Source organism: Canis lupus, chromosome 24, assembly GCF_011100685.1.
Source record: "Canis lupus familiaris isolate Mischka breed German Shepherd chromosome 24, alternate assembly UU_Cfam_GSD_1.0, whole genome shotgun sequence".
Lineage (NCBI taxonomy): Eukaryota > Metazoa > Chordata > Mammalia > Carnivora > Canidae > Canis > Canis lupus.
Window position 1 is genome coordinate 33,287,207 of NC_049245.1, and position 23,378 is coordinate 33,310,584.

Here is a 23,378-nt window from a genome sequence, read left to right on the forward strand (position 1 = left end):
TCATAGCATACGCTACAACTTGTATTCCTACAATCACTATTTTGTTTTCTGGCTTTGTTGTGTATTTCCCCTGCTAGATCAGAAGCTCCCCAAGGGGAGGGACTAAGTCTGTTTTCTCTACCCAGAGGCTAGCACAGTACCTGCTACATAGTGAGCACACAATAATATACATTTGTTGGATAAGTGAATGAATGAATCTGCTTTCCTCTTCTCATCTCTCCTGCCTAACTGCACCCGTGCACCCCACACAGGTCCTAGCAGGTGTTGTAAGGTGAATGATGAACTGTAAGCTGGAAATTCATGGGCTAGGGCAGATGGCCATGGCCTCCACTGCTCCCTGTTCCTGCCACGCTGGCCTTGCTATTCGGAGAATATGCCAATCTCATTCCTGCCTCAGGGCTTTGCATTTGAGTTCTTTCTCTCTGGAATGTTCTTTCCTGATACCAGTTGGCTTCATCCTTCACTTCTATCACATCTCTACTTAAGTGCCACCTCTTCAGAGAGGTCTTTGCTGACTGCCATTTCTGAAGTAATCACTCTCACCCTCCCTCTTCTGTTGTTCTCATCCCCTGGCCTCCATTTTTCTTCATAGCTCTTCTCAAGACTTGATGAGAAGTTTTACACTGTTGGTTGACTTGCTTATTGTCTTTCCCCTCCATGAGAACATATACTCAAGGGTTTTTCCTCTTTATTTACTTTATTCAGTTTCTGGCACATAGTAAATGCTCAGTGAATATTTATCAAATGATTGATTGAATGATGAAAAGGGAGGTGAAGAGAACAGCTTTTCTTCTTAAAATGAAGTCCTGAATTCTTCAAGTCAGAGCAAGGAATCATTTCTAGGGAGAGGCAGAGAGTATAGTATGTGGCAGAGTCAAAAAGCCCAGGGAGTAGAGCAACTGTTTTCAGAAAATCTCACTTCTTTTCCTCCTGGGGGGTGTCTTGGACCTGGTAACCATTCCCTGGATCAGAGTTCTTTATTCAAGAGAAACAGTACCCTCGGAGGCCCAGCCACCTGCTGGAATCCCTGGCAGCATCCACCCTCCATAGAGAGACGACTTGCAGAAAAACACTGACCATTGAATTTCCTCCTCTGAGCCTTGGTTTCCTGGGACTATTAATTGTATCTACAATTTACAATCTTGTTTTAGAAAGTAAATAAGAATCAAGCGAGATCAAATATCTAGCACACAGTATGTAACTCAGCAAATGTTCCTCAGAGGCACACACAGCCCTTAAAATAACTCCAGGTGGTTCAGTTAAGTGTCTGAGTTCTTTTTTTTTTTTTTTTAAGATTTTATTTATTCATGAGAGACACAGAGAGAAAGAGAGGCAGAGACACAGGCGAGGGAGAAGCAGACTCCCTGCAAGGAGCCCGATGTGGGACTGGATCCCGGGACCCCCAGGATCATGCCCTGAGCTGAAGGTAGACGCTCAACCGCTGAGCCACCCAGGCGTCCCAAGTGTCCAACTTCTGATACAGTCTCATGTCATGATCTCAGAGTAGTGAGATTGAGCCCCACATCAGGCTCCACACTGGGCATGAAGGCTGTTTAAGATTCTCTCTCTCCCTCTCTCTCTCCCCCTACCCCTCCACCCCTGCCCTCAACGCTCTAGCTCTCTCTCTCTCTCTCTCAAAAAATACGCTGGGTAACAAAGGGTTCTTAGTCTGAAGGAGAAAACAGAAACAGACAACGGTGAGTTCTTTCTCTCCAGTTTCTCTTCTGAGAGAGGAAATCACTGGCCAGAGCCCATGCAGAGGACAGGCAGCCAAATACAACCTCCCACATGGAGTTTCCGAAGAAAAGTGTGAGCGCAGAGTTGCATAACCTGTTCCGGAGACACGTGTCTCTCCTGAAGTGTTTTCATCAAACATTCCCTGAAAGGGATCACGTGAGTGGGCAGCCTAGGGAAGGAAGAAGGGAGAAAGGGAGGGAGTTGGAGAACCCTGCAGGTGGGATGGGATTAAGAAAAGAAGATACTGCATTTACTGAGCTCCTACTGTGTGCCAGGCACTGGGCTCACTCTTTTTGACATCCACCCAGATCTTTCCCATAAATCTGAGAGATCAGGTGTTAACACTCCCACATTCCAGGGGAAGAAATAACAGTAATTAATATTGCTAACATTTCCATGATGCTGCCTATCAGGTAGCATGGTGAGCACATATTTGATCCTCAGGACAACCCATAACATGGGCACTATTCTCATCGCCATTTTTATAGAGAAGGAAACAGAGACTCAGAAATGAAGTAGCTTCTCCAAGGTCACCCAGCAAGATAGTAGTAGGGCTTGGTTTCAAATATAACAGGGCTCAAAGCCCACAGACCTGTATGAGGACATCCTCCAAGGGATTTATGGGGGGTAGATCTGGAAAATGATCTCCACAAGAGTTGACCTTGCAAACCCACAGTGGGAGTTCAGTGTGGAAGTGGCATAAGTGACCAAGCAACCAGAGTCACTCCTCTTCTCTGCACCCGGAGGACAGTTTGTCCCAGTTTGTGGCTGTTTGTCATTCAGTCTCTGACCTAAAGTTTAAAATTTCATTCATAAGTTTGGAATCACAAACCCAGCAGTGTGGGAAGGGCCCTTGGAGATCAGCTATTCCAGTCCAACCCCCTCAGATTACAGATGGAAAAAAACCCTGAGGCCTAAAGAGAGCCACGGACATGGCAAGGTCACAGAGCAATTTTCTCTTAGAAGGAGGATTTGGTTTGAGGTCAATTACAGATCATCTTGTTCTGTAATTACCAAATGTTGGCCATACCTCTGAATCACTTGGGGAGCTCTTTAAATATCCAGATTTCTGCATTCTCCTTTGGAGATTCAGACTTTGGTTTGCAACAAGGCCTGGGAATCTGACAATATAATACGTTCCTCAGCTGATTCAGATGGCACAAGGCCAGGGACTGCATTTGCAAGTTGGAGTCCAATGTTCCTCCTTCATTTTATTCTTTGGCATACTAAAACCTAGCGTAGGACTTTCCCAAAGTCACATGGCAGGCCATTGGGGCCCTAGTTCAGACTCTGTGATCTGAACCCAAAACTCATTTTTCTCCAGGCTTCCTGTGGTCAGATTCTCAAAATGGGCCAAGGAGGTTGGCTAAGGGAGTTACTGTGGTTTTCCCCAGCTCTTGGTTTCCTTGCTGTACCCAAATTAAGACAGAGGATGATGCCCCATTTCCCAAGCTAGGAAAGGTGGGAATTCAAGAGCTGAACTCCTACAGCAAACAGGAAACTGCAACAGACTGTCCTGCAGGTCCACAGAAGTTTCCCAGAGGTGAGCTCCAGGCTCTAGGAATGACATCACACCCCAGCTATTCAGTGCCCTAACGTCTCAGGCTACCTGAGTTTTCCATTCTCCATTTCCGGAGAATGGACAGGGAGGGCTTTCTGTCTGTGGGAGGTGACAGGTGGGGAGAGCCCAATGGGCCCAGCTGTGACTCAAGTAAGGGCCTGACTCAGGAGGAACCAAACATTCCAGCACCTGGAAAGAAGACCAAACTGCTCACGGAAACTAAGTCAAACCCTCAAGCACTTTTCCTGAGCTTCTCCTCACTACTCCACCACTTATTTTGCCTTTGCCCCCCACCCCCCTTCAGGAATGGTTATCTGCATTTTGGAATGAGGGGTCTTGGGGTTGAATCCCTGATCAGCTTATGAGCTCCCTTACCTACATAGAGTCACACTCCCTTTCTGAGTCTCCATTTCCTCACTTTAAAAAAGACAGGGGCAGCCCCTGGGTGGCTCAGCAGTTTAGTGCCTCCTTCGGCCCAGGGCCTGATCCTGGAGGCCTGGGATAGAATCCCACATCGGGCTCCCTGTGTGGAGCCTGCTTCTCCCTTTGCCTGTGTCTCTGCCTCTCTCTCTCTGTGTCTCTCATGAATAAATAAGTAAAATCTTAAAAAAAAAAAAGATAATATCCACGTTCTCAGATTGTGAAGATGAAAGATCACGTGCGTATTTGATAAACAGAAGATGTTTTCTCAGAAACAGCAGATCATATGAATAATCAGTGGACCAGAGGGATTCGAACATATTTTTCTTGATCTGAATTGAGCCACTTAAAAGAATGGTTGAGCTGGAAACACCTCAGAAATCTTTGGGCCTTAATAACTTCTAAACTGGAGTCCCTGGGAACTGTTTACAAGATTTCTAAATGATAAGGGAAACCTCCTATTTACTCTTAATAAAGTCTCATGTTTCTTTACTCTTGTCTGGAATCATATCAACTCAAGGTGATAATACGATTACCACATGCCGTTCAGAGGTTCTGATTGGCAGTTACATGTGCCTTTGATAAGTGTTTAAACGGGAAACTAATTAGTGGAGGGTAGATCGAATGTTGGCAAACATTAGTCTTGTCTAACTCCGTATTTCATAATCTGGAAAGCTGGGTTTAAAGAAGGAAGTGGCTTGCTGGTCACGCAGCTAGTAGAATTGGCTCTACCTTCTTTTCCTGGAATGGGTTACTTCCTTTCTTTCCATTCTGGAGAAGGGGGACTAGGCTCAATGAAGTGGTGGGGTTTGGGTCGGCTGGGCAGGAATAAAGTGACTCATCAATTTGCTGTTACTCTTTCTGTTTTGACTCATTAAGCAAATATTTACTGACTGTGTACATACACTATGTGGACTCAGAGAAGGGGGAGAGAAAACAGTCATGGTGACAGGCAGTCAGAATCTGCTTCCAGGTATGACTTCAGCACCTGTCCTTTTTTCTATTTTAAATGTATATGTATATACAAATATAAATGGATACCCATGTGATGCATTTGGGCTCCAAGTCCCAAAGATCCACTAGGAGGATGTTTGCCTCCTAGTAATCAGGTTATGTCAGAGGGCAGGGACGATCCCATTCGTATGGGTCCAAACCTTCCAGGCACCCGGTAGCACGAAGTCAGTGCTGCGATGTTGGCACGTGAATTCTACTCCTGACTTCCACTAACTCTGTGTCTTTGGAGCAGTATGTTGCTTTCCTTCTCCAACCCTTAATTATCTGTAAGACGAAAACAGTGGCAAAGTCATGCGTGGAAGAGCTGGCAGGTTCATTTAAAGTTATCCTGGACTTTGTTATTTTTTTTTTTAAGATTTTAAAAAATTTATTTATTCATGAGAGACACAGAGAGAGAGAGACAGGCAGAGACACAGGCCGAGGGAGAAGCAGGCTCCCTGCAGGGAGCCCGACGTGGGACTCGATCCTGGGTCTCCAGGAACAGGCCCTGGGCTGAAGGCTGCACCAAACCACTGAGCCACCCGGGCTGCCCCTTATCCTGGACTTTAACGAGGAGAAAGGAAATAGAATCAACATCTATCGACTTGTTCATTGCTAAGCATCTTTTCCTGCTCTGGCCCACGCACCCCTCTCCCTACTCTCCCGGTTGCCGCCTTCTTCAAGATTCCCCTGTAGAGGGCACGCAAGTTCCACGGCTCCCGTGCCTCACTTCCGTTCGCCTTCACTTTTCATCTTGCGCATGTGCGGACTCCGCTTCCCGGCGGCCCCCTCCCCGCGGGGTCTAAGGAGGCTCAGCCGAAGGTTGCGCCCACCACGCCTGCGCGCTCTCTGCCCCGCCCCCTCCACCGCCATCCCCGGAAACGCTTCTTTCCTACGCCGTCGCGGCTGGAGCCGTGGTCGCTGGATCTTTGCCTCTCTAGGCCGCTAGGGCTTCTCCTCCATGGTCCCGTCTGTCGGCGCTGTCTTGGGGGCTAGCAGGTGAGGCTGGGCCGCACTCGGACGCTTCGACCCTCGAGTCCGTCACCGGTGAGTGAACCCCAAAGGAGCCTGTGGACGGGCGGGGCCCGAACAGCCGGAAGGGCAGGACTTCCCCTCGCTCTGGGAATGGGTCCGTCCGACCCCGCCTTCGCCCCCCACTCCCGGAATGGGCTCGCTCCCTCCGTCCGGGTCCCTCCTCCCGGGCCGGGCGGCGTTGCCATGGCGACGGCCGGCTGGCTGAGGCCCGGCGTGTGTTCTCGCAGGTGCCGGGGCGGCCCCGGCTCCATGGCGCGGCGGCGCTGACCCAGGCCCCGGGTGGCGGCCGGGCCCTGCGGGCCGGCATGGCGGGCCAGTTCCGCAGCTACGTCTGGGACCCGTTGTTGATCCTGTCGCAGATCGTCCTCATGCAGACCGTCTACTACGGCTCGCTCGGCCTGTGGTTGGCGCTGGTGGATGGGCTGGTGCGCAGCAGCCCCTCGCTGGACCAGATGTTCGACGCCGAGGTAGGGTCCCGTGGCCGGCGCGGGCGGCGTCTGGGCCTCGTGGGGGGGGGGGGGGTGTTGTGGTCCGACCCTCCTGGGGGCTAGCCGTGGCTGGACCACCATCTCATATTGTGGCCCTGGGAAAGGGATCTCATCCTTCTGAGCCTTAGGTGCCCCATCCATGAGAGGAAACCACTGACACCGAGGCAGATTGTTAGTACAAAGGAAAGGACCTGGATATCATAAGGAACAGGCCTACGTTCCTTATGAACAACCTGGTGCATCTCCTTTCTGACACTCTGAGAAGGTGACTTCACTTCCCTGGGCCTCACCTTCTCAGGTGCCATATTGGAGAGGGGGGTGGATAAAACAGCATTCATGGAGGTGTAATGGAAACAGCCTAGACTTTGGAATCGGGCCTCTGTTTTTTTTTTTATTTTTTAAAGATTTTATTTATTTATTCATGAGAGACACACAGAGAGAGAGAGGCAGAGACACAGGCAGAGGGAGAAGCAGGCTCCATGCAGGGAGCCCGACGTGGGACTCGATCCCAGGTCTCCAGGATCATGCCCTAGGCTGAAGGCGGAGCTAAACCGCTGAGCCACCGGGGCTACCCCCGGCCTCTGTTTAAATTCCGTTTACTAGCCCTATGATGTGGGGCAAGTGTTGTCCTCCCTGAACTCTAGTTTTCCCCTCTGCAAAATCATGAGAGCAGTAGCAGAGAGGTCGTGGACTGTAACACAAAGAGCCTGTACTTTGGATTCAGAAAGGTGTAGCGTCCAATCTGGGTCCAGATGTACTAGCCATGGGACTTTGGGCAAGTTGCTTCACTTTTCTGAGCCTGTTTTCTCTCCTGGAAACTGGGCGGAATAATTCTCAGCAAAATGTTATGAGGCCCAGAGACCCCAGAGGTGCCTAGGAAGATGAAAAGTGCTTTCTGAAGTAATGGGTTATGAGATGGTTGCATCTGAGAAGCAGCTGTGGTGAATGGTAATGAGCACACTTCTCAGCCAGGAGGTCTAGAATGCTCCTGCTGCTTACTCTCTGTGTAGCCCTTGGCCCTTGGGCAAGGTATTATCTGAAAAGAGGTAACAGTAATGATAAAAATAGCTTTGCATGGCGGTTGTGAGGATAACAGGAGTTGATTAGAGTCAGAGGCCTTCGTAAGCTGACAATGCTGGGCAGATGTTTGGTATTCAGTAGCATTATATCAAGAGTGGTGGAAGTTGCACACATATCAGGTGCCCAGAAGTAGCCTCTTAGGAGCCTCTGTCCTCCTGGGAAGAGCCTGTGGAAATCCTGGGCTCTGTTGAAGAGTCATCTCATGCATACCACCTGGATTATAGACCGGGAGTTGGCAGACTTTTTCTTAAAGGGCAAGATAGTAAAGGTTTTAGGTCACAACTACTCAATAACGCCACTGTGGTGCAAAAGCAGCCAGAGACAGTACTAAGCAAATAGGTGTGGTAGCGTTTCCATAAGACCTTACGTACAAAACTAGATGTCTGACTGGTAGGGGACCAGTTTGCTGAACCCTGTAATAGTCCTTACTCTTTCTTTAATTATGATATCACTTTTGGGCAAGTTACTTAATGTTCATCTCTGGACTTTGGCTTCTCCTTTGTAAGTCTCTTCCTGGCTGCTATTTGGAGTCATATAAGATACCATAGTGGATGTCTGTGAAAGCACCTTGTTGGAAATAGGCTGCCACACTGATGGAGAGGCCTATTGTCTTCTGTGCTTTGGGATGAATGCTTTTTCCTTGGGAGGTCCTGGAGCCTGGAGCTCTACCAAGCCAAGTCACTTCCAGCATATTTCCATTTGTGATTCCCCCTCAGATCCTGGGCTTTTCCACCCCTCCAGGCCGGCTGTCCATGATGTCCTTCATCCTCAACGCCCTCACCTGGTGAGTATCACCAGTATTGCTCTCCAGCTTTTGGGGTCCAGCACTGGAAGTAACTTCCTAAATTTGGACATGGGACAGGCTGGCACTTGTTCCTGGGGAGTGGTAGACTAAAGTGGGTGGCAAAGGCCAGTTCTGGGACTGGCTCCATAATAAGGCTCCTTCTATCATGATTTCGACTTAGCTGAAAAGCTCTTACGTCACTCTGCATGCTGCCTGTGGGATAGCTTTCATCTCAGATCACTTCCCTGTTGTAGAATGAGATGAGGAAGGGATTGGACTGGGAGTCAGGAGAAGTCAGTTCTGTTGGTCCTTGTGCCATAGGCCAAATTAAGTCCCTTCTCTCTAGGCTTTGGGCTTCTTGTTGGTACACCTGAGGGGTTTGACTGGATAAAATTTAAGGCCACTCATGACCATTGCCTGCCCCTTGAGAGGTAGTTTAACATAGTGACTATGATCTCAGGCTCTAGATGGTTGACTCACTTGGCTTTGAATCTCAGCTTTCCCACTAGTCTAGTGACTTTGAACAAGTTTCCTCATCAGTAAAATGAGGCGAATAATATTACCTATCTCATAGTTGTAAGGATTAAATTAATTCATTCATGGGAACTACTTAGACTAACACCTTGCACATTATTGTTCTCGACCTTACACTGGAGATTGAAAGTGGGTGGGCTGACCTGACCTGAATTTGTCTCCTAGATATGTTCTGTTTGGCATCCCACAAGTGGTGTTTGAAATTAAACATTTTTCCACTTAGTTGAAAGGATATTTTCTATTAAAAAAAAAAATCCAGATTTCTGGCTTCTCTTGAAAACTGGGAAGATCAATTGATTCCAGGCCAACCTTCCAGCATGTGGATTTGTCCAGCTGCAAATAGCCTGTTGTCCTCACTTTCGATGGCCCATGTATGCTTCAGGGTCCCTAGGATTCCCCTGAGCGATGGTCACCATTTCTCATCAAGCTTATAGTTTTGTTTTTCTTCCACCCAACCTGATTCCCTCCCAGCATTACCTGCCAGCTTTCTTTAGGCATCTAATAATGTAACTCTTGCTTCACACTTCTCTTGCTTGCTTCTGATCACTATGCTGTTATCCTAATTGTCTCTACTCCCCAAATGATCCAAGGCCAGGACAACCCAGTGACAACTCACTGCTGTCCTCTCCCCACAGTGCCCTGGGCTTGCTGTACTTCATCCGGCGAGGGAAGCAGTGTCTGGATTTCACTGTCACTGTCCATTTCTTTCACCTCCTGGGCTGCTGGTTCTACAGCTCCCGTTTCCCCTCGGCGCTGACCTGGTGGCTGGTTCAAGCCGTGTGCATTGCACTCATGGCTGTCATCGGGGAGTACCTGTGCATGCGGACGGAGCTCAAGGAGATCCCCCTCAACTCAGCCCCTAAATCCAATGTCTAGAATCGGGTCCTTTGGACACCCGGCTGGGCACTTGGCCCCACACCCCCAACACCTTGGGCTGCTCAGACCTTCCAGATGAGGTCCAGCCCAGGTCTGAGAGGAACCCTGGAAATGTGAAGTCTCTGTTGGTGTGAGAGAGATAGTGAGGCCCTGTCAAGAAGGCAGGTAGCAGTCAGGACCACAGCTTCAAGAATGGCCTCTGTCTGCTGAAGCCTTGCTATTTGGGAGGTCATCAAGGGGACCTCTTTCAGGGTAATAACAGAATTGGAACCATGTCATTCTTGAGCCACCACACCTGTCACCAGCCTGTTATTTTTAAAAAGAACCAAATCAAGGATATCTGATTGGAGCAAACCACTCTTCTAGTCATCTGTCTTAACCTTCCTGGGACAGCTGTTACCTTTGCCATGTTGCTGAACCACAGCTATTCTGTTTGGAGAAACACTCGGTTTCTGGATCCATAGCCACAGAAAGAGACAGAGGTGCAAAGTATTAGGCTGCTGTCAGGGAGAGGAACGGCAGATGGAGGCATGAAGCACAAAGAAAATACACAACCTGTGTCCTGCTACACGCATGTGTGCGCACACCCATGAACCCATGACTAACTTTCTTCCAGTTCTACTGGGTCTACTGCTGCCAGCTTTCAACAGAGCAGGCCATAGGACCCAGAGAAGAGTCCCAGCATTGCTTCTGGTCCACCCTTCATGATAGAGTCACTGCCTCTTCTCTGGGAATGACTAGGCACCCCAGCTCCCACCGGACCTCACTTCTGGCAATAGTTCCTTTTTCCTGCCTTCCTGGGAATTCTACACTGGGAGGGGTGTGATGGGTGCCCAGAAACAGGAAGCCTAGCCTTCCAACTTGGGCTGCGCTGATAGTGCTGAGGGAGATAGGAATTTGCTGCTAAGATTTTTCTTTGGGGTGGCATGTCCTCTGTGGGGGGCTTGCAGCTGTCCCTCCTATGTACATAAATACAGTATTTTCCACGGTTCTGTGTGTGCTTACTTTGTACTGCCATGGTTGGGCCAGTGAGAGACCTGCACAGCCAGACAGGGAAGCTATACAGAATGATTAGGCCAACTTCCCCTCTTCCAGACCCCAGATTATTCGTCCATTTGGTTAAAATGCTAAGTGCAGGGAATTCCTGTGTCCTACCCTCTCCGTCTACGCCCTCCTCTGCTCTGCCTTGGATGAAGTGCCATGACTGAATTTTCTTTTTCTTGCCAGTGATTTATGAATGTGTCCAGTGGAATGCACTTGATCTAGACCCACTTCTAGAAACCATCCGTGTTCCTCTTTGGGTCCTCTGAGTCCAAGACCGTGGACAGCTTTCAGCTTGCAGTGTTAAGGCTTCACAGATGAGTTTTGCTCTCTGCCCAGGAAGCCTGTCTAGCTTCCTGGCTCCCAGCCCTGCAGAGTAGGGAGAGGAGGCTGACAGGATGAAGGTTGGAGAGTGAACATGCTTGGGGGATGACAGGGAAGGTGCCAGGGTGAGGCACTTCAGTAACTCAGGGCCCTGGCCAAGCTGGAAGAAAGCAGCTTGTTAGTGGGACTTGGATCCTGGCTGCAGGGTCCAGGAGATAAGACAAACTGAGGTGACTTCCCCTAAGTTGGTGGATTTCCCCCAGACACCACAAACCATAAAGGCATGTGGCTAACTTGTTACTTGGGGAAGGGAACCAGAGCATATATCATGTGGCTGCTGTCTCCCGTGGTCAGCTATGGGCTGGTTGCTCCATCTGTGTTGGCACACATCTCTGGGAGTTTCCATCAGAGACCTGTGCCTGTTCTGCATATCTTCTGTAATGACAAATTTTTGCCACAAGTCAGGGGAGCCAATATTTTTTTCTCACAACAATACAGTGACTGAGCTGGACGACAGTTGGGGTTGAGAAATGTATGACCTTAATGAAATTGTTAGGATTTCTGAAGTAACAATAAAAAGTGTCTAGAGACAAGTTCCAAAGAGAACTGGGCAGTGGCAGGGACATGTTTGTCATTTATTTTATTTTTTAATATGTATAGTTTTTAAAGACTTAAATATTTTTTTGGGGGGGAGACTTAAATATTTGGGGGAGGTCCCAATGTGGGGCTCAATCTCACAACCCTGAGATCACAACCCAAGCTGAAACCAAGAGTCTGACACCCAAGCAGCTATGCCATCCAGGTGCCCCTGTTTATCATTTTAATAATAAATAGCTGTGCTTAATACATGTCCAGACGTAGGCTAAGTGCTTTACCTGTTATTAATCTTCACAACAACCCTCAGAAATAGGAAATATCATGAGGATGATGAGGAAACTAAGACATTTGCCCAAGGTTATGTGTTAGGAACCAGCAGACCCAGGATTTGGGCTCTGGTTCTGACAATAAACTCATTTTGAAGACATTAATAGTTAAAGGATGTGCATGTTCTTTAATTAGTTAAAACAATCTATCACCTCTGCCTTCTATTGTTTTAAATACAAAGATGTGTAGTGCTTTGTAAACATGACAGCTTTCTAAGAATAACTGGTAGTATATTAAATATGGCCACAGATTCCCAAGTGAATGGATGAAAGGATAAGGGAAAGTTACCTCCGCCCCGCCACTGAGTTGGTGTGTCTCTTGGCTTTCTAGGGAGTCTGAAGCCTGGACCTCCTTCCATCCCACCCGCCCCCCCACCCTCAACTATCTCAACTTCTATAGGGAGAGAAATGGAGACTACTGCTTAGCTGGTGCTCTCAGAATAGTTTATGACTTGGAAGATGGGAAAAGAGAAAGGGATGTCTAGCTCAGTGGGTTCCCCTAACTGCCAGTTCTAGGCAGCCCTGTCCAGATCAGAGCCAAATAGGAGCCAGGATGGCAGCCAGCAGATGCCAGGGGGTGGGGTGGGAAGCTCCAGGCCCATGAATCATGAGGTGCACAGCTCAAACAGGCTCCCCAGGAAACAGTTTCTTAGGCTGCTCAGTGACTTCCCAGATCAGAGTAGCTTCCTCTGGCAGTCCCAGGAGGGCAGTCAGTGCACAGACCTGGATCTCTTCCCTATATCTGTAGCCCAAAGAGCACAGAGTTTCAGGGGCAGGTGAGTGTGGGCAGATTCAGGGCACAAGAGAGGCCCTCTGTGGAAAGAGAAAGCCTTGCTTGAGGTTTTCTGTAGGAAAGTAGCAAGTGGTAGTGAAAATAGTGTTGAGACAGGGATGGGTATAGGTTGCTGAGAGTTTGGATCCCTATCTTGCCACTCCCTGGACAAGTCAGATTTGTAGGGGTCTGGGGCTCTGGGCAGCTCAGTTGGTTAAGCATCTGACTGGATCTCAGCTCAGGTCTTTTTTTTTTTTTTTTTTTTTTTTAAGATTTCATTTATTTATTCATGAGAGACAGAAGGAGAGGCAGAGACACAGGCAGAGGGAGAAGCAGTCTCCCTACAGGGAGCCTGATGCGGGACTCGATCCCAGGAGTCCGGGACCATGACCTGAGCGAAAGGCAGACTTTCAACCACTGAGCCACCCAGGTGCCCCTCAGCTCAGGTCTTTTTTTTTTTTTTTATTGGAGTTCAATTTGCCAACATATAGCATAATACCCAGTGCTCATCCCATCAAGTGCCCCCCTCACCCAGTCACCCCCATCCCCGCCCTCCTCCCTTTCCACCACCCCTTGTTCGTTTCCCAGAGTTAGGAGTCTCTCATGTTCTGTCTCCCTCTCTGATACCTCCCACTCATTTTCTCTCCTTTCCCCTTTATTCCCTTTCACTATTTTTTATATTCCCCAAATGAATGAGACCATATAATGTTTGTCCTTCTCTGATTGACTGATTTCACTCAGCATAATACCCTCCAGTTCCATCCACGTCGAAGCAAATGGTGGGTATTTGTCATTTCTAATGGCTGAGTAATATTCCATTGTATACATAAACCACATCTTCTTTAGCCATTCATCTTTCGATGGACACCGAGGCTCCTTCCACAGTTTGGCTATTGTGGACATTACTGCTATAAACGTCGGGGTGCAGGTGTCCCGGCGTGTCAGTGCATCTGTATCTTTGGGGTAAATCCCCAGCAGTGCAATTACTGGGTGGTAGGGCAGATCTATTTTTAACTCTTTGAGGAACCTCCACACAGTTTTCCAGAGTTCAGCTCAGGTCTTGATCTCAGGGTTATCAATTCAAGCCTTGTGTGGGCTCCATGCTGAGTGTGGAGCCTGCTTTAAAAAAAAAAGAAAAGTGGGTCCCAAGGCTATTTGACTTGAGAGAGCTACGGTGGAGTGCAGGGTCAAGTCCTGGGACCCCTTACTAGTGGTGAGGCCTTGGTGATCTGCCCTTGTCTTGGTTTCCTTGTTTGTAAGATGAGGATAAGATAGCACTTTTCTGTGGTCTTGTGAGGATTCAACGAGGTATCTAGTGTAAAGCACTTATTAGCATGATGCCTGACCTATAGGAAGTGATCCAGAATCTAAGCAGTTATAGTTACTGGGCCACTGCCCCATCTCTACTCCTTTTACAGAGGAGATCCTTTTCTTCCAAGCCTCAGTGTTTTCAACTGTTAGTTGGGGGACAGGCTTGCCCATGATTGGGGTACAGCTACCAACTACTGTGCTCCTATGTACCATCCATTGCAGAGTGACTTGTGTCTCTTCTCAATCCTGTGAGATAGGCACCATTATTTTCTCACTTTGCAGACAGAAACTGAAGGAGTAAACACCTTTCCCTAACATCACACAGGTGATAAGCTAGGCCTGTCTGCCTCAACAGCTTCATTCTCTGCACATTCCAATTATGTTTAGTGGTAGGTGATCCAGAGTTGGAGAGGGGCAGTCTCTGGAACCCAGATGTCATAGCAAAAGGCTGTGAATGTGAACAGAAGATTGGCTCTTTAACAAGCAGCTAATTCCCTTAAAGGTGAGCAGTTAGGGGCTTTATTGTGGCACAGGGCCAGGAAGGAGGCAGAAAAAAAGGATATTTGTTCAACACCCCACAAACTGGCTTCACCTGCATCAAGCCTGATTTTCTCCAGGCCCTGTGGAATGGATATTAGTATCCCAATTTTATAAACCGTTGAAATAGACTCAGAGAGGTCATGTGACTTCTTAAAAATCACTCTGCATCAAACACTTTAATTTTTGCCTGTTAACTGGTAGGGAGCCGTTTTCTGGAGTGGTCTCCTCTGATCCCTGAGATCTGTTGCCGCCTACTGCCCAAAGCAGGATCTAACTGAGCCCAGAAGAGGTGCCTCAGATTGAAGTAGTCAAGCATAGGGAAGATGGTAATGGGAGGACTCCAGCTGTGGGATTGTGGAAGGCAGGTTGCCTGAGGCCCAAGTGCCAGCTCAAGTCGGGGTAAGGCTGGAAAGAGTGCAGTGCTGGGAGTCATTCACACTGAGGCCTGCACCCTTGCACCCCTGCACCCCGGTGGTGCCCTGGACAGGAAGGATCCCATCCTTAGCACACAGGAACAGCCCATCCAACTGCTGTCCTTGGGCCCAACTCTGGCTCCCTTTGCAGCAAAGTGGAAGCTGCCAATCTTTCTCAGGCCCACACCTTTTGGGTTCTCATTTGGGACTTCTGGGCAGGCTCCCACGAAGGCTACTGCAGGAGGTCCCCAACGTGGTATGTTTTGGTTGAGAGCACGGCTGCCCTGATTACCTGCTGGTAGCACAGGGGGACAGACATTCGTTTGGGAGGTTGATGGAATGGAGAGTGCTGGGGGTGAGAGAGCCAGTGGGGTGATTTTCAAAGACGGATGGATGCTGTCCAGTAACGGAACGGAAATGGCGACTACCCAGGAGGTGGGCTGGAGTGCAAGCAAGCCAAGCGGGAAGACAGCTTGGGGTGGAGGTTGCAGGGTGGAGGCGGCGCGGGAAGTGGCGCGATGGGCGCGGGGCAGGCGGGAGTGGGGAGCGCGGCACCCAGGCAGGCGTAGGCTCGCAGGGGCCGAGCGGGGCAGCCCCAGAGCAGCCCCCGTGCCGGCGGGCTCAGGCTGGCAGCGCCGCCCAGGGCTAACGCGGTGCAGGTGCGTATTGTGGTCGGGCAGGCCAGCGAGGCGCAGTCTCAGAGCAGAGCGCCGGGATGGAGGAGCGTGCAGGCGGGCAGATTCGGAGGAACCCCTCCCGTCTTCCTCTCTCCCGCTCCAGGCATCTCCGCTACCGCCTGGGTTCCTGCAGGAACTGCTCTGCGCCCCTTGAGCACTGCGCGCTCTCTTGAGGGCGCCAATCCGGGCAACCTGCCTCCCAGGGGAAGAACCCCAGAAAGCCCGGGTTCCCTGGGTTTTCCTCTCCCCAACTGCATGTTCAGGGCTGTGGCTCCTGCCGACAGAGGGCGACCCCGACTCGATGGGGTCAACGCGGCTTGCAGGTAGCGGGGCTGGGCTTGTGTCCCGCCAGAGCTGTCTAGCCGGAGTACTGACCCTGGGCCCGACTGACTGCTTTCCTTGACCCAGGTGGAACACATTTTGAGGCCCAGCTGACACCCATTTGTTGACACCCGATGCTGCAATATCCGGGGCGCAATGCCCATGAATGGCAGGCTGGATGCTTCCTTGTGCCTTTTTCCTTTCTTCAGAAAATGGAATGGGGAGCAGCCAGCAGTTCTAGATGAGAGTCTGCCCCTGCCACTTCCTAGTCCCTTGAGCCTGACCAAATCAACTTCTGTCTCAGAACCACGGCCTCTCATCCCCTTGTCTTGCAGGGCCATTTGAAGTACCTGGCACCCAGAAAGCATCTGACAACTGTCTCCCTTCCATGACTTCATAGAGTGCACTCTTCTGGAGGCCAACTCACTCGAGTGGGGAGGGGTGCAGTTTGCTGGTTTCTGTGTGCCAGGTTCTAGACAGACTTTAGGGGCCTGGGAATGGGGTAGAAGAAATCTAAAATCAGATGTATACTACTCTCCCCACCTGGGTGGAGGGGCTCTTTCCGCCAGCCCCAAACAGGCAGAACCAGCGGTAGTATTCTTCAATTCACTATGGGAGATTTTATTTGTAGACTGGAGAATTTTCCCGCCCATCCCTCTCGCTCAGATGATGGCGCCATCTTCACCCTCACCTCACACTTCTGGCTCCCATCCCAGGTCACACCACCTGTGAGCAGAGACCTTGGTGTTAGGAGTGCAGATGGCCACCAGGGGGCTCTGCTGCCTGGGGAGAGGGACCAGGGTGCCCTGAAATCCAGCAGGTTGGGGTTCGGGGTTTTGTGCAGGGGAAGCCTCCCTTTCAGATGGACCCCCAAGGCTTTTACCCCTTCCTCTCTTGGGACCTCAGCTCTCTCATGGAAGGCTGGAGTATTTTGTTTTCTTTCTTTTTTTGCTAAGAAACTTTTTGTTCAGAGGAAATCTTCTTTGAAGCATGAATAAATGAAACAAATGAGGGGCAGTGATTTGGTCTAAGAAGGGATGGGATATGGCAAAGCTCTACTTGACCACTCCCCCTTCCCCTAACATTTGGAAATCCCTCAAGTCCCTTACTCAGACTCCTGACAGATTCTGAGCCATAGCTGCTGTTGTGGCTCCTGAGGCCTCCAGGCAGTGAGATAGATGACCCACCTCCGAACCCCCACTTCCAGTGCCCCTCCCCAGAACCCCTCTTTGGATCTTGAGAGGCCCCAGCCGGGCCACCACCCTGCTGTGTGGCCTCCATCAATGGTTTCCCCCTCTCTAGGCATGAGGGAGGGGTCCCCCAGCACTGCAAGCTAGCTACAGCCCCACTCTGGGGCCCAGCTCCAGGCCTGGCTTGGGGCCTGTGTCTCACCCTGGCCTGGCAGTGGTGCTGTCACACTTTGTATGGATGGCACATGGGTAGCTCAAGTGATGCAGAGCAGAAGCGAGTGCAGCAACGCTTGACCCAGCGCAGGGTGGATGATCTGCACATCACTCGAGGCCCTGGGAGGTGGATTCGTGTAGGCAACCCTTCAAACCAGATCCACTGGTCAGCTACAGTTTCCTGCTGTTTCTTGTCACCCATGGGAGTTCTGTGCTGGTAGGTCCTCAGGAAGATGATGCAGGGGTCCCTAGTGGATGATTGGCTCCCCTGGGCTCCGGGGGAAGTGGTCAGGTCATGGCCCTTCGATGTCCTTGGGAGCTCAGACTCCATCTGTTTTTGGCTCTGGCGCACTGCTGCAGGTGACTGCTGCGCCTCATTCTTCTCCCGTAGTCCCACCTTGGGCTCCCCTGTGGACTCTAACTTCTTGGATTCCAGTATCTTCTTGGGGCACCCAGCCTCTTGGAACTCTTCATTATCTTGTTCCACTCTATCACAGACATTGCTGCTCCTGGCAGGGGGAGGGAAGGCAATCAGTAAGACTAAAGGTCCTGGTCCTCCAGCCTCACCCTGAGACCATTGCTATGCAGCCAGGTCAGGCGAGAAAGCTATGCAGAGGACCAGAAAAGAAACTTCGCAACCAGAGGCCTTGGGCCTGGAGGCAGAGGAGGTGATGAGGACCATTGAAGGGACAGGAGAGGTTGGGAATGTGAGAGGCAGTGACCAGGAGTTAGAACACCTAGGACTGTGAACTGTATGTTGTCTTCACGGGCCGCTGGCCATGGTTCTGCCTCTCTGAATTTCAGAGAGGTGGAGTGAACTAGTCCAGTGTTTTCAAATTCTGCTCCAAGAAACCTTAAGTTTCTCAGGAGATATCTCAAATGCCTCTGCACCTAGGGGTGGGGCAGAGTGAGGGCAGGATACCTTTCTGCCTAACAGCACAGCTGGGGCTTGATGACAGATACTTGAAGAGAGGTTCTGCTTCTTCAAACAGGTTGGAAAACTATGGGATGAGAGAAGCCTGACCCCTCCAGCCCAGTGCTTCCTGATTGCTGGCGTCTAGGAGGCCAGCTCTGAGAGGAGCTCTGATAGGAGGCATTAGGTGGAGGTATTTGGTGCTAGAAGACCTGCCCCAAGAAGGTGTGTAATAGACTGAGTCCTCTGCACAGTGACAGCATTGTTCTAGCTGAATATGTGTGGAGTGGAGTGAGGACTGAGTCTCAACGTAATGCCAGTACCAATGCTAACTGCCACTACTGAGTGAGTGTCCACTGTGCATTGGGCCTGGGACCCTCACACCAGCCCCACAAAGGAGGAGGCAGTGGTGGAATGGCTTGGCCACCACAGGCTTTCAAGACCAACAAATGGGGGTTCAAATTCGCTTGTGCCTCTTACCATCTGTGATTTGGGGCAAGAAATTTCACCTCTCAAAGCTTAGTTTCCTCAACTGTGAAACTGGGATAACTCTATCTAATAGGACTGCTGTGAAGAATTAACTCAATGGGAAATGTTTGTGAAGTACTTAGCAGATGCCTAATAAATGTCAACTTTCTTAATATTCTGACATGATTTATGAGGAAGCCAGGCCTTAGCCAGATGACTGGTGTGCAGGTGAATCTCTGAGTGATATGGACTTGAGGGTGGGGAGGAGGAGGAGTGGTCCCTCTTGCTTGGGTAGTGCCCCAGTTGGTGGTTAGCCCCATAATTGGATGATTATGACACTAGCTAGGACCACAGCTCTGATATCACACAGGAATGGCTTCAAATCCTAGCTCTATCACTTACCAGTTTGAGTTAGTTGGGACAAGTCACTGTCTTTTGAGCCTCGGTTCCCTATCCGTAAAATAGGGCTAATAAATACCTTTATCATAGAACCTTTGTGAAAATTAGGTTTTCTAAATTTGTCAGCATAGATAGTGCCCACTCCTAGTAAAGATAGCCAGGGGGCTGAGCTCACCCAGTGGAGATCCCAAGGATCTGTGGAACTCTGAGCAGTGAATTCCAACACCTTCTGGCCAAGTTATGCAGTTCTTGGATCCGGGGGTTCGAGCTCTTGAGCAGCTTCAAGAGCGACAAGTTTTTTAATACCTGCCAGGATCAACAAACCAGGAAAACAGAAGCGTCAGCTTTCCTGGGGTAGCCTCCCACATCCCACCTAGACTTTGGCTCAGCTCAACTCAGGGCTGCACCTGGTGACCTCTTCTGGGTCACAACAAGCCTGGCACCCAGGAGGGACCAATATGAGGGATCTCACCATCTTAAGTCGGTGCCGCCCAATTACTTTGTTGACAGATTGCGGTATCTTGTCCTTTGGTTCTTCATCTTGTATCTGACGGACAGAGGGAGAGAGTATGCTAACATAGGAAAAATACCCCTGAATGCCTCCATTATGCTGCTCCATTTGGCTGAACATGGTTTGACTAACCTTTGACCAGGGGTTTTGTCATCTTGGTTTGGGGACAGAAATGGGAAGACCACTCTAATTCTCCTGACCTCCCTTCACCCTCACCTCTCCCTTTCCCCCAAGGCTAGATGGCCCCTGTTCTGGGTGTGGTTGGATCCCCTCTGTGTCCACTCCCAAGTCCAACCTTAGAAACCATTCTATTTTTGGGCCTCTTCTTTGCTGATGGAGTCATACTGGGGCTGTGAGACCTCAAAGACAAATGGAGCAACACTGGTACCAGGCACCACCTGCGCCCTGCCCCTCTCAGTTCGGCCAGCACTCAGGCTGGCCGTCAGCACGGCTCTGCTGGAGCTTCCTGGGAGGGGAGCTGTGACATCACTGAAATTTGTGACAGCAGCAGGGCTGGGTCTCCACGGAGTATGTGTGTGGCAGGGGTGGAGGGTGAGGAGGAAACTCCCACCTGTGGAAAAACCTAGTAGGTGCCAGGCAGAGGCATATATTGTCAACACCTCCTTGTGAGGTAAGAGAATTATCTTCTCTTTTTAAATAAAGAAACCAGGGTTCAAAGAGGTTAAAAAATTTACTCAAGGCCACACAGTTGGATAATGGTGGAGCTGGAAATTGAAGGTCTGATAATCAACGCATGAAACCAGGTGTTCCCCCCAATGCTCCTGTTTATTCATGTCATATGTTGATGGTACACCTGCTACATTTGTTGTTCTAAGCACTGAAATAAAAGAAAATTCTTACCCTCAAGGAACATACATTCTAGTGGAGTTCAAAACAGTGTGTGTGCTTGTAAATGTTTAGCAATTGGCTCCCTGAAACAAAATGTATTTGTGTGTGTGAATTTATTATAAATTTTACTGATAGAAATCTAAAATAATAAAATTCTTCAATACTCTTTATTGTAAATTCCAAACAGCCAGTTCATCCTTAAAATAGGCTTTTCTTGGATTTTGCCTGACTCATATCTATAACCAGCCTATGGTCACAATGGATGAACAAGTGTAGCTCCAACATAAATGTTGACATTTTCACTTACACTAAAGGGAAAGAAGAAAGCAAAAAAGTGAAAGAATAAAAATGTTGGAATTTCACTCATTCATCAGTGACATATTGATTTATCTGCTGTATTGGATCAGAGTTTTCAAATACAGGAAGTATATTTTCTCAAAAAAACTTTTTTTGTGTGTTGTCTACAATGTATAGACAGGACATATGTGTTTACATTTAATTGCATTATTAATATCTCCATTAGTTTCTCTTTTTTAAAGATTTTATTTATTCGAGAGAGAAAGCACAAGCAGGGGGAGAGGGAGAGGGAAAGGGAGAAGCAAAGGCAGACTCCCCTGCTGAGGAGGGATCTCGACGCAGGGCTTGATCCCAGGGCCCTGGGATCATGACCTGAGCTGAAAGCAGATGCTTAACCAACTGAGCCACTCAGATGCCCCTCTTCCATTAGTTTCTTAAGGCTGGACCAGTGGTTGGCAAATTTCTTGTGTAAAGGGCAAGATAGTAAATATGTCAGGTTTTGTAGGCCACAGCATTACAGCTGCTCAGCTGTGCTATTGTAGTGTGAAAGCAGCCACAGATATTATGCGAAATTAGTAAGCATGGCTATGTTGCAATAAAACTTTATTTACAAAAATAGGCTGGATTTGGCCCATGATAAACCTCTGGTCTAGACAATCAACAAAATAATAAATCAAAACCTGATTTATAACAAGTACCTATGTCTTTGGGGTAACAACTCCTACCAAGGCTGATTTCAAGGTACCAGTGTGATGTCACTGAATGCAGAGTTGAATAGAAATGCACAGTAGCATACCATTATATATTTCTACTGTATTTCTACAAATGTGAAGACTCTCGAGAGCATAGATAATAGCAAAAGGTAGCAAATAATTGGAAGTGATGAGTTTGAACATTTTTCACCTTGTTTTTAATATCATTAATTTAATTAAGTTTGTATAATTTTTAATGATGACTATGCTTAATGACCAGTCAGCAGAGTTCGTAGAAGCATAATAGACTTTTGCAAGCCCTTATGAGTCAGTTGCAGCCTATTATGCTTCTACAAACTCTGTTAAAAATAAAGGTGAAAAAGGGAGGAGGAGAGAGAATCTGAAGCAGACTCTGCACTGAGTGCAGAGACTGATGCAGGGCTTGATCTCTCAACTGCGAGATCATGACCTGAAACCAAGAGCTGAAACCAAGAGTCAGCGCTCAACTGACTGAACCACCCAGGCAACCCAGATTGTGTTTTTTAAAAAGCCATTCTAGTAGGTATGTAGTGGTATCTCACAGTAGTGTTAATTGACATTTCCCTAATAACTAATAATATTGAGCATTTTTTCATGTGCTAATTTGCCATCTATTTATCTCCTCTGATGAAGTGTCTGTTCAGATCTTTTGCCCATTTTTAAAAATTGGGTTGTTTTTGAGGGACCTGGGTCATTGGGCGTCTGACTCTAAATCTTAGCTGGGGTGTTGATCTTGGAATCATGAGTTTGAATCTCATTTTGGGCTCCACACTGGGTGTTGAGCCTACTTAAATAATAAAAATCGGATTGTTTTTCATACTGTTAAGCTTGAGAGCTCTTTGTAAATTCTGGATCCCTTTATCAGTCATATGGTTTACAAGTATTTTCTGCTAGTCTCTGGTTTATGTTTTCATTTTCTTTTTTTTTTTTTTGTTTTGTTTTCATTTTCTTAACTGCCTTTTGAAGAGTAGATTCTTAATTTTGATGAAGTCCAATTTATGAGTTTTTAAAAAATGGATTATGCTTTTGGTGTCATATCTAAGAAATATTTGTCTAGCCCCAAATCACCAAGGCTTACTCCTCAACATTTTACAGTTTCAGGTTTTTAAATTTAGGTCAATGACTCATTTTGCATTAATTTTTATATATAGTGTAAGGTATGGATCAGGATTTTTCTATATGCATATCCAGTTATTCCTACACAATTTTTTTTTAAGATTTCATTTATTCATGAGAGACACACAGAGAGAGAGAGGCAGAGACACAGGCAGAGGGAGAAGCAGACTCCCTGCAAGGGGCCTGATGTAGCACTCCATCCCAGATCCTGGGATCACGCCCTGAGCTGAAGGCAGATGCTCAACCGCTGAGCCACCCAGGTGTGCCCCTACACAGCATGACTCTTCTTTCCATTGAATTCCTTTGCACTTTTCTCAACAGTCAATTGACCATATAGGTATGGATTTATTTCTAGATTCTGTTCTGTTTCTTTGATCTATATGGTCTGTCCTTTTGCCAGTACCATCCTGTCTTGATTCCTTTTAGTAAGCTTTATAATATGTTTTGATTACTATAGCACTTTATAGTAACACTTAAAATTAGTGAGTTTTCCAATTTTCCTTTTTTTAAAAGTTTAATCTCTATACCCAACCTGGGCCTCAAACTCATGACCCCGACTATAGCACTTTATAATAATACTTGAAATTAGTGAGTTTTCCAACTTTCTTGTTCTTTTTTTTTTTTTTTTAAGTTTATTTATTTAGGTAATCTCTATGGGGCTCAGACTCATGACTCCAAGATCAAGAGTGGCATGCTCTTCAGACTGAGCCAGCCAGGCACTCCTTCTGTTCATTTCAAAAATTGTTTTGACTATCATCCTTCATTTGTCTTTCCTTGTGAATTTTAAAATCAGCTTGTTGATTTCTACACAAAATCCTACTAAAATTTTAACTCTGTTCCTTGGACTTTTTGTTCTGAGTT

At 48.1% G+C, this 23,378-nt stretch overlaps 2 protein-coding genes across 4 annotated transcripts in view; one reads left to right on the forward strand and one right to left on the reverse strand.

The window, feature by feature from the left end:
- Nucleotides 1–5,526: 5,526 nt before the first annotated feature.
- Nucleotides 5,527–23,378, forward strand: part of SYS1 (SYS1 golgi trafficking protein) — a 36,725-nt gene continuing 18,873 nt past the window's right edge. Inside the window, exons 1-4 of one of the 3 annotated variants that reach the window (XM_038572446.1) lie at nucleotides 5,554–5,758; nucleotides 5,974–6,213; nucleotides 8,031–8,098; nucleotides 9,268–11,479. In XM_038572446.1, coding sequence (XP_038428374.1) covers nucleotides 6,052–6,213; nucleotides 8,031–8,098; nucleotides 9,268–9,508 — 471 coding nt within the window. In that variant the 5' untranslated portion in view covers nucleotides 5,554–5,758; nucleotides 5,974–6,051 and the 3' untranslated portion in view covers nucleotides 9,509–11,479. Of the gene's footprint in view, nucleotides 5,759–5,973; nucleotides 6,214–8,030; nucleotides 8,099–9,267; nucleotides 11,480–23,378 lie in introns of those variants that run through there. The other 2 variants (XM_038572447.1, XM_038572448.1) reach the window with 2 other exon arrangements.
- On the reverse strand, nucleotides 16,431–20,052 carry TP53TG5 (TP53 target 5). Its single transcript, XM_038572444.1, has 5 exons — nucleotides 19,820–20,052; nucleotides 19,486–19,560; nucleotides 19,189–19,319; nucleotides 17,223–17,742; nucleotides 16,431–16,556 (listed from the first exon to the last, which is right to left on the reverse strand). Exons 1-4 carry the CDS (start codon nucleotides 19,865–19,867, stop codon nucleotides 17,244–17,246), a joined length of 753 nt encoding a protein of 250 aa, XP_038428372.1. The 5' UTR covers nucleotides 19,868–20,052; the 3' UTR covers nucleotides 16,431–16,556; nucleotides 17,223–17,243.

What these genes read in the sequence shown, in the direction of transcription:
- TP53TG5 (XM_038572444.1), bottom strand. Translation starts at nt 19,867, where the DNA reads ATGACTCCATCAGCAAAGAAGAGGCCCAAAAATAGAATGGTTTCTAAG. An exon ending in GGCGGCACCGACTTAAGATG is followed by an intron (nt 19,320 to 19,485) that starts GTGAGATCCCTC and finishes TGATCCTGGCAG; the next exon opens with GTATTAAAAAACTTGTCGCT. An exon ending in ATCCTTGGGATCTCCACTGG is followed by an intron (nt 17,743 to 19,188) that starts GTGAGCTCAGCC and finishes TCCCCCTGCCAG; the next exon opens with GAGCAGCAATGTCTGTGATA.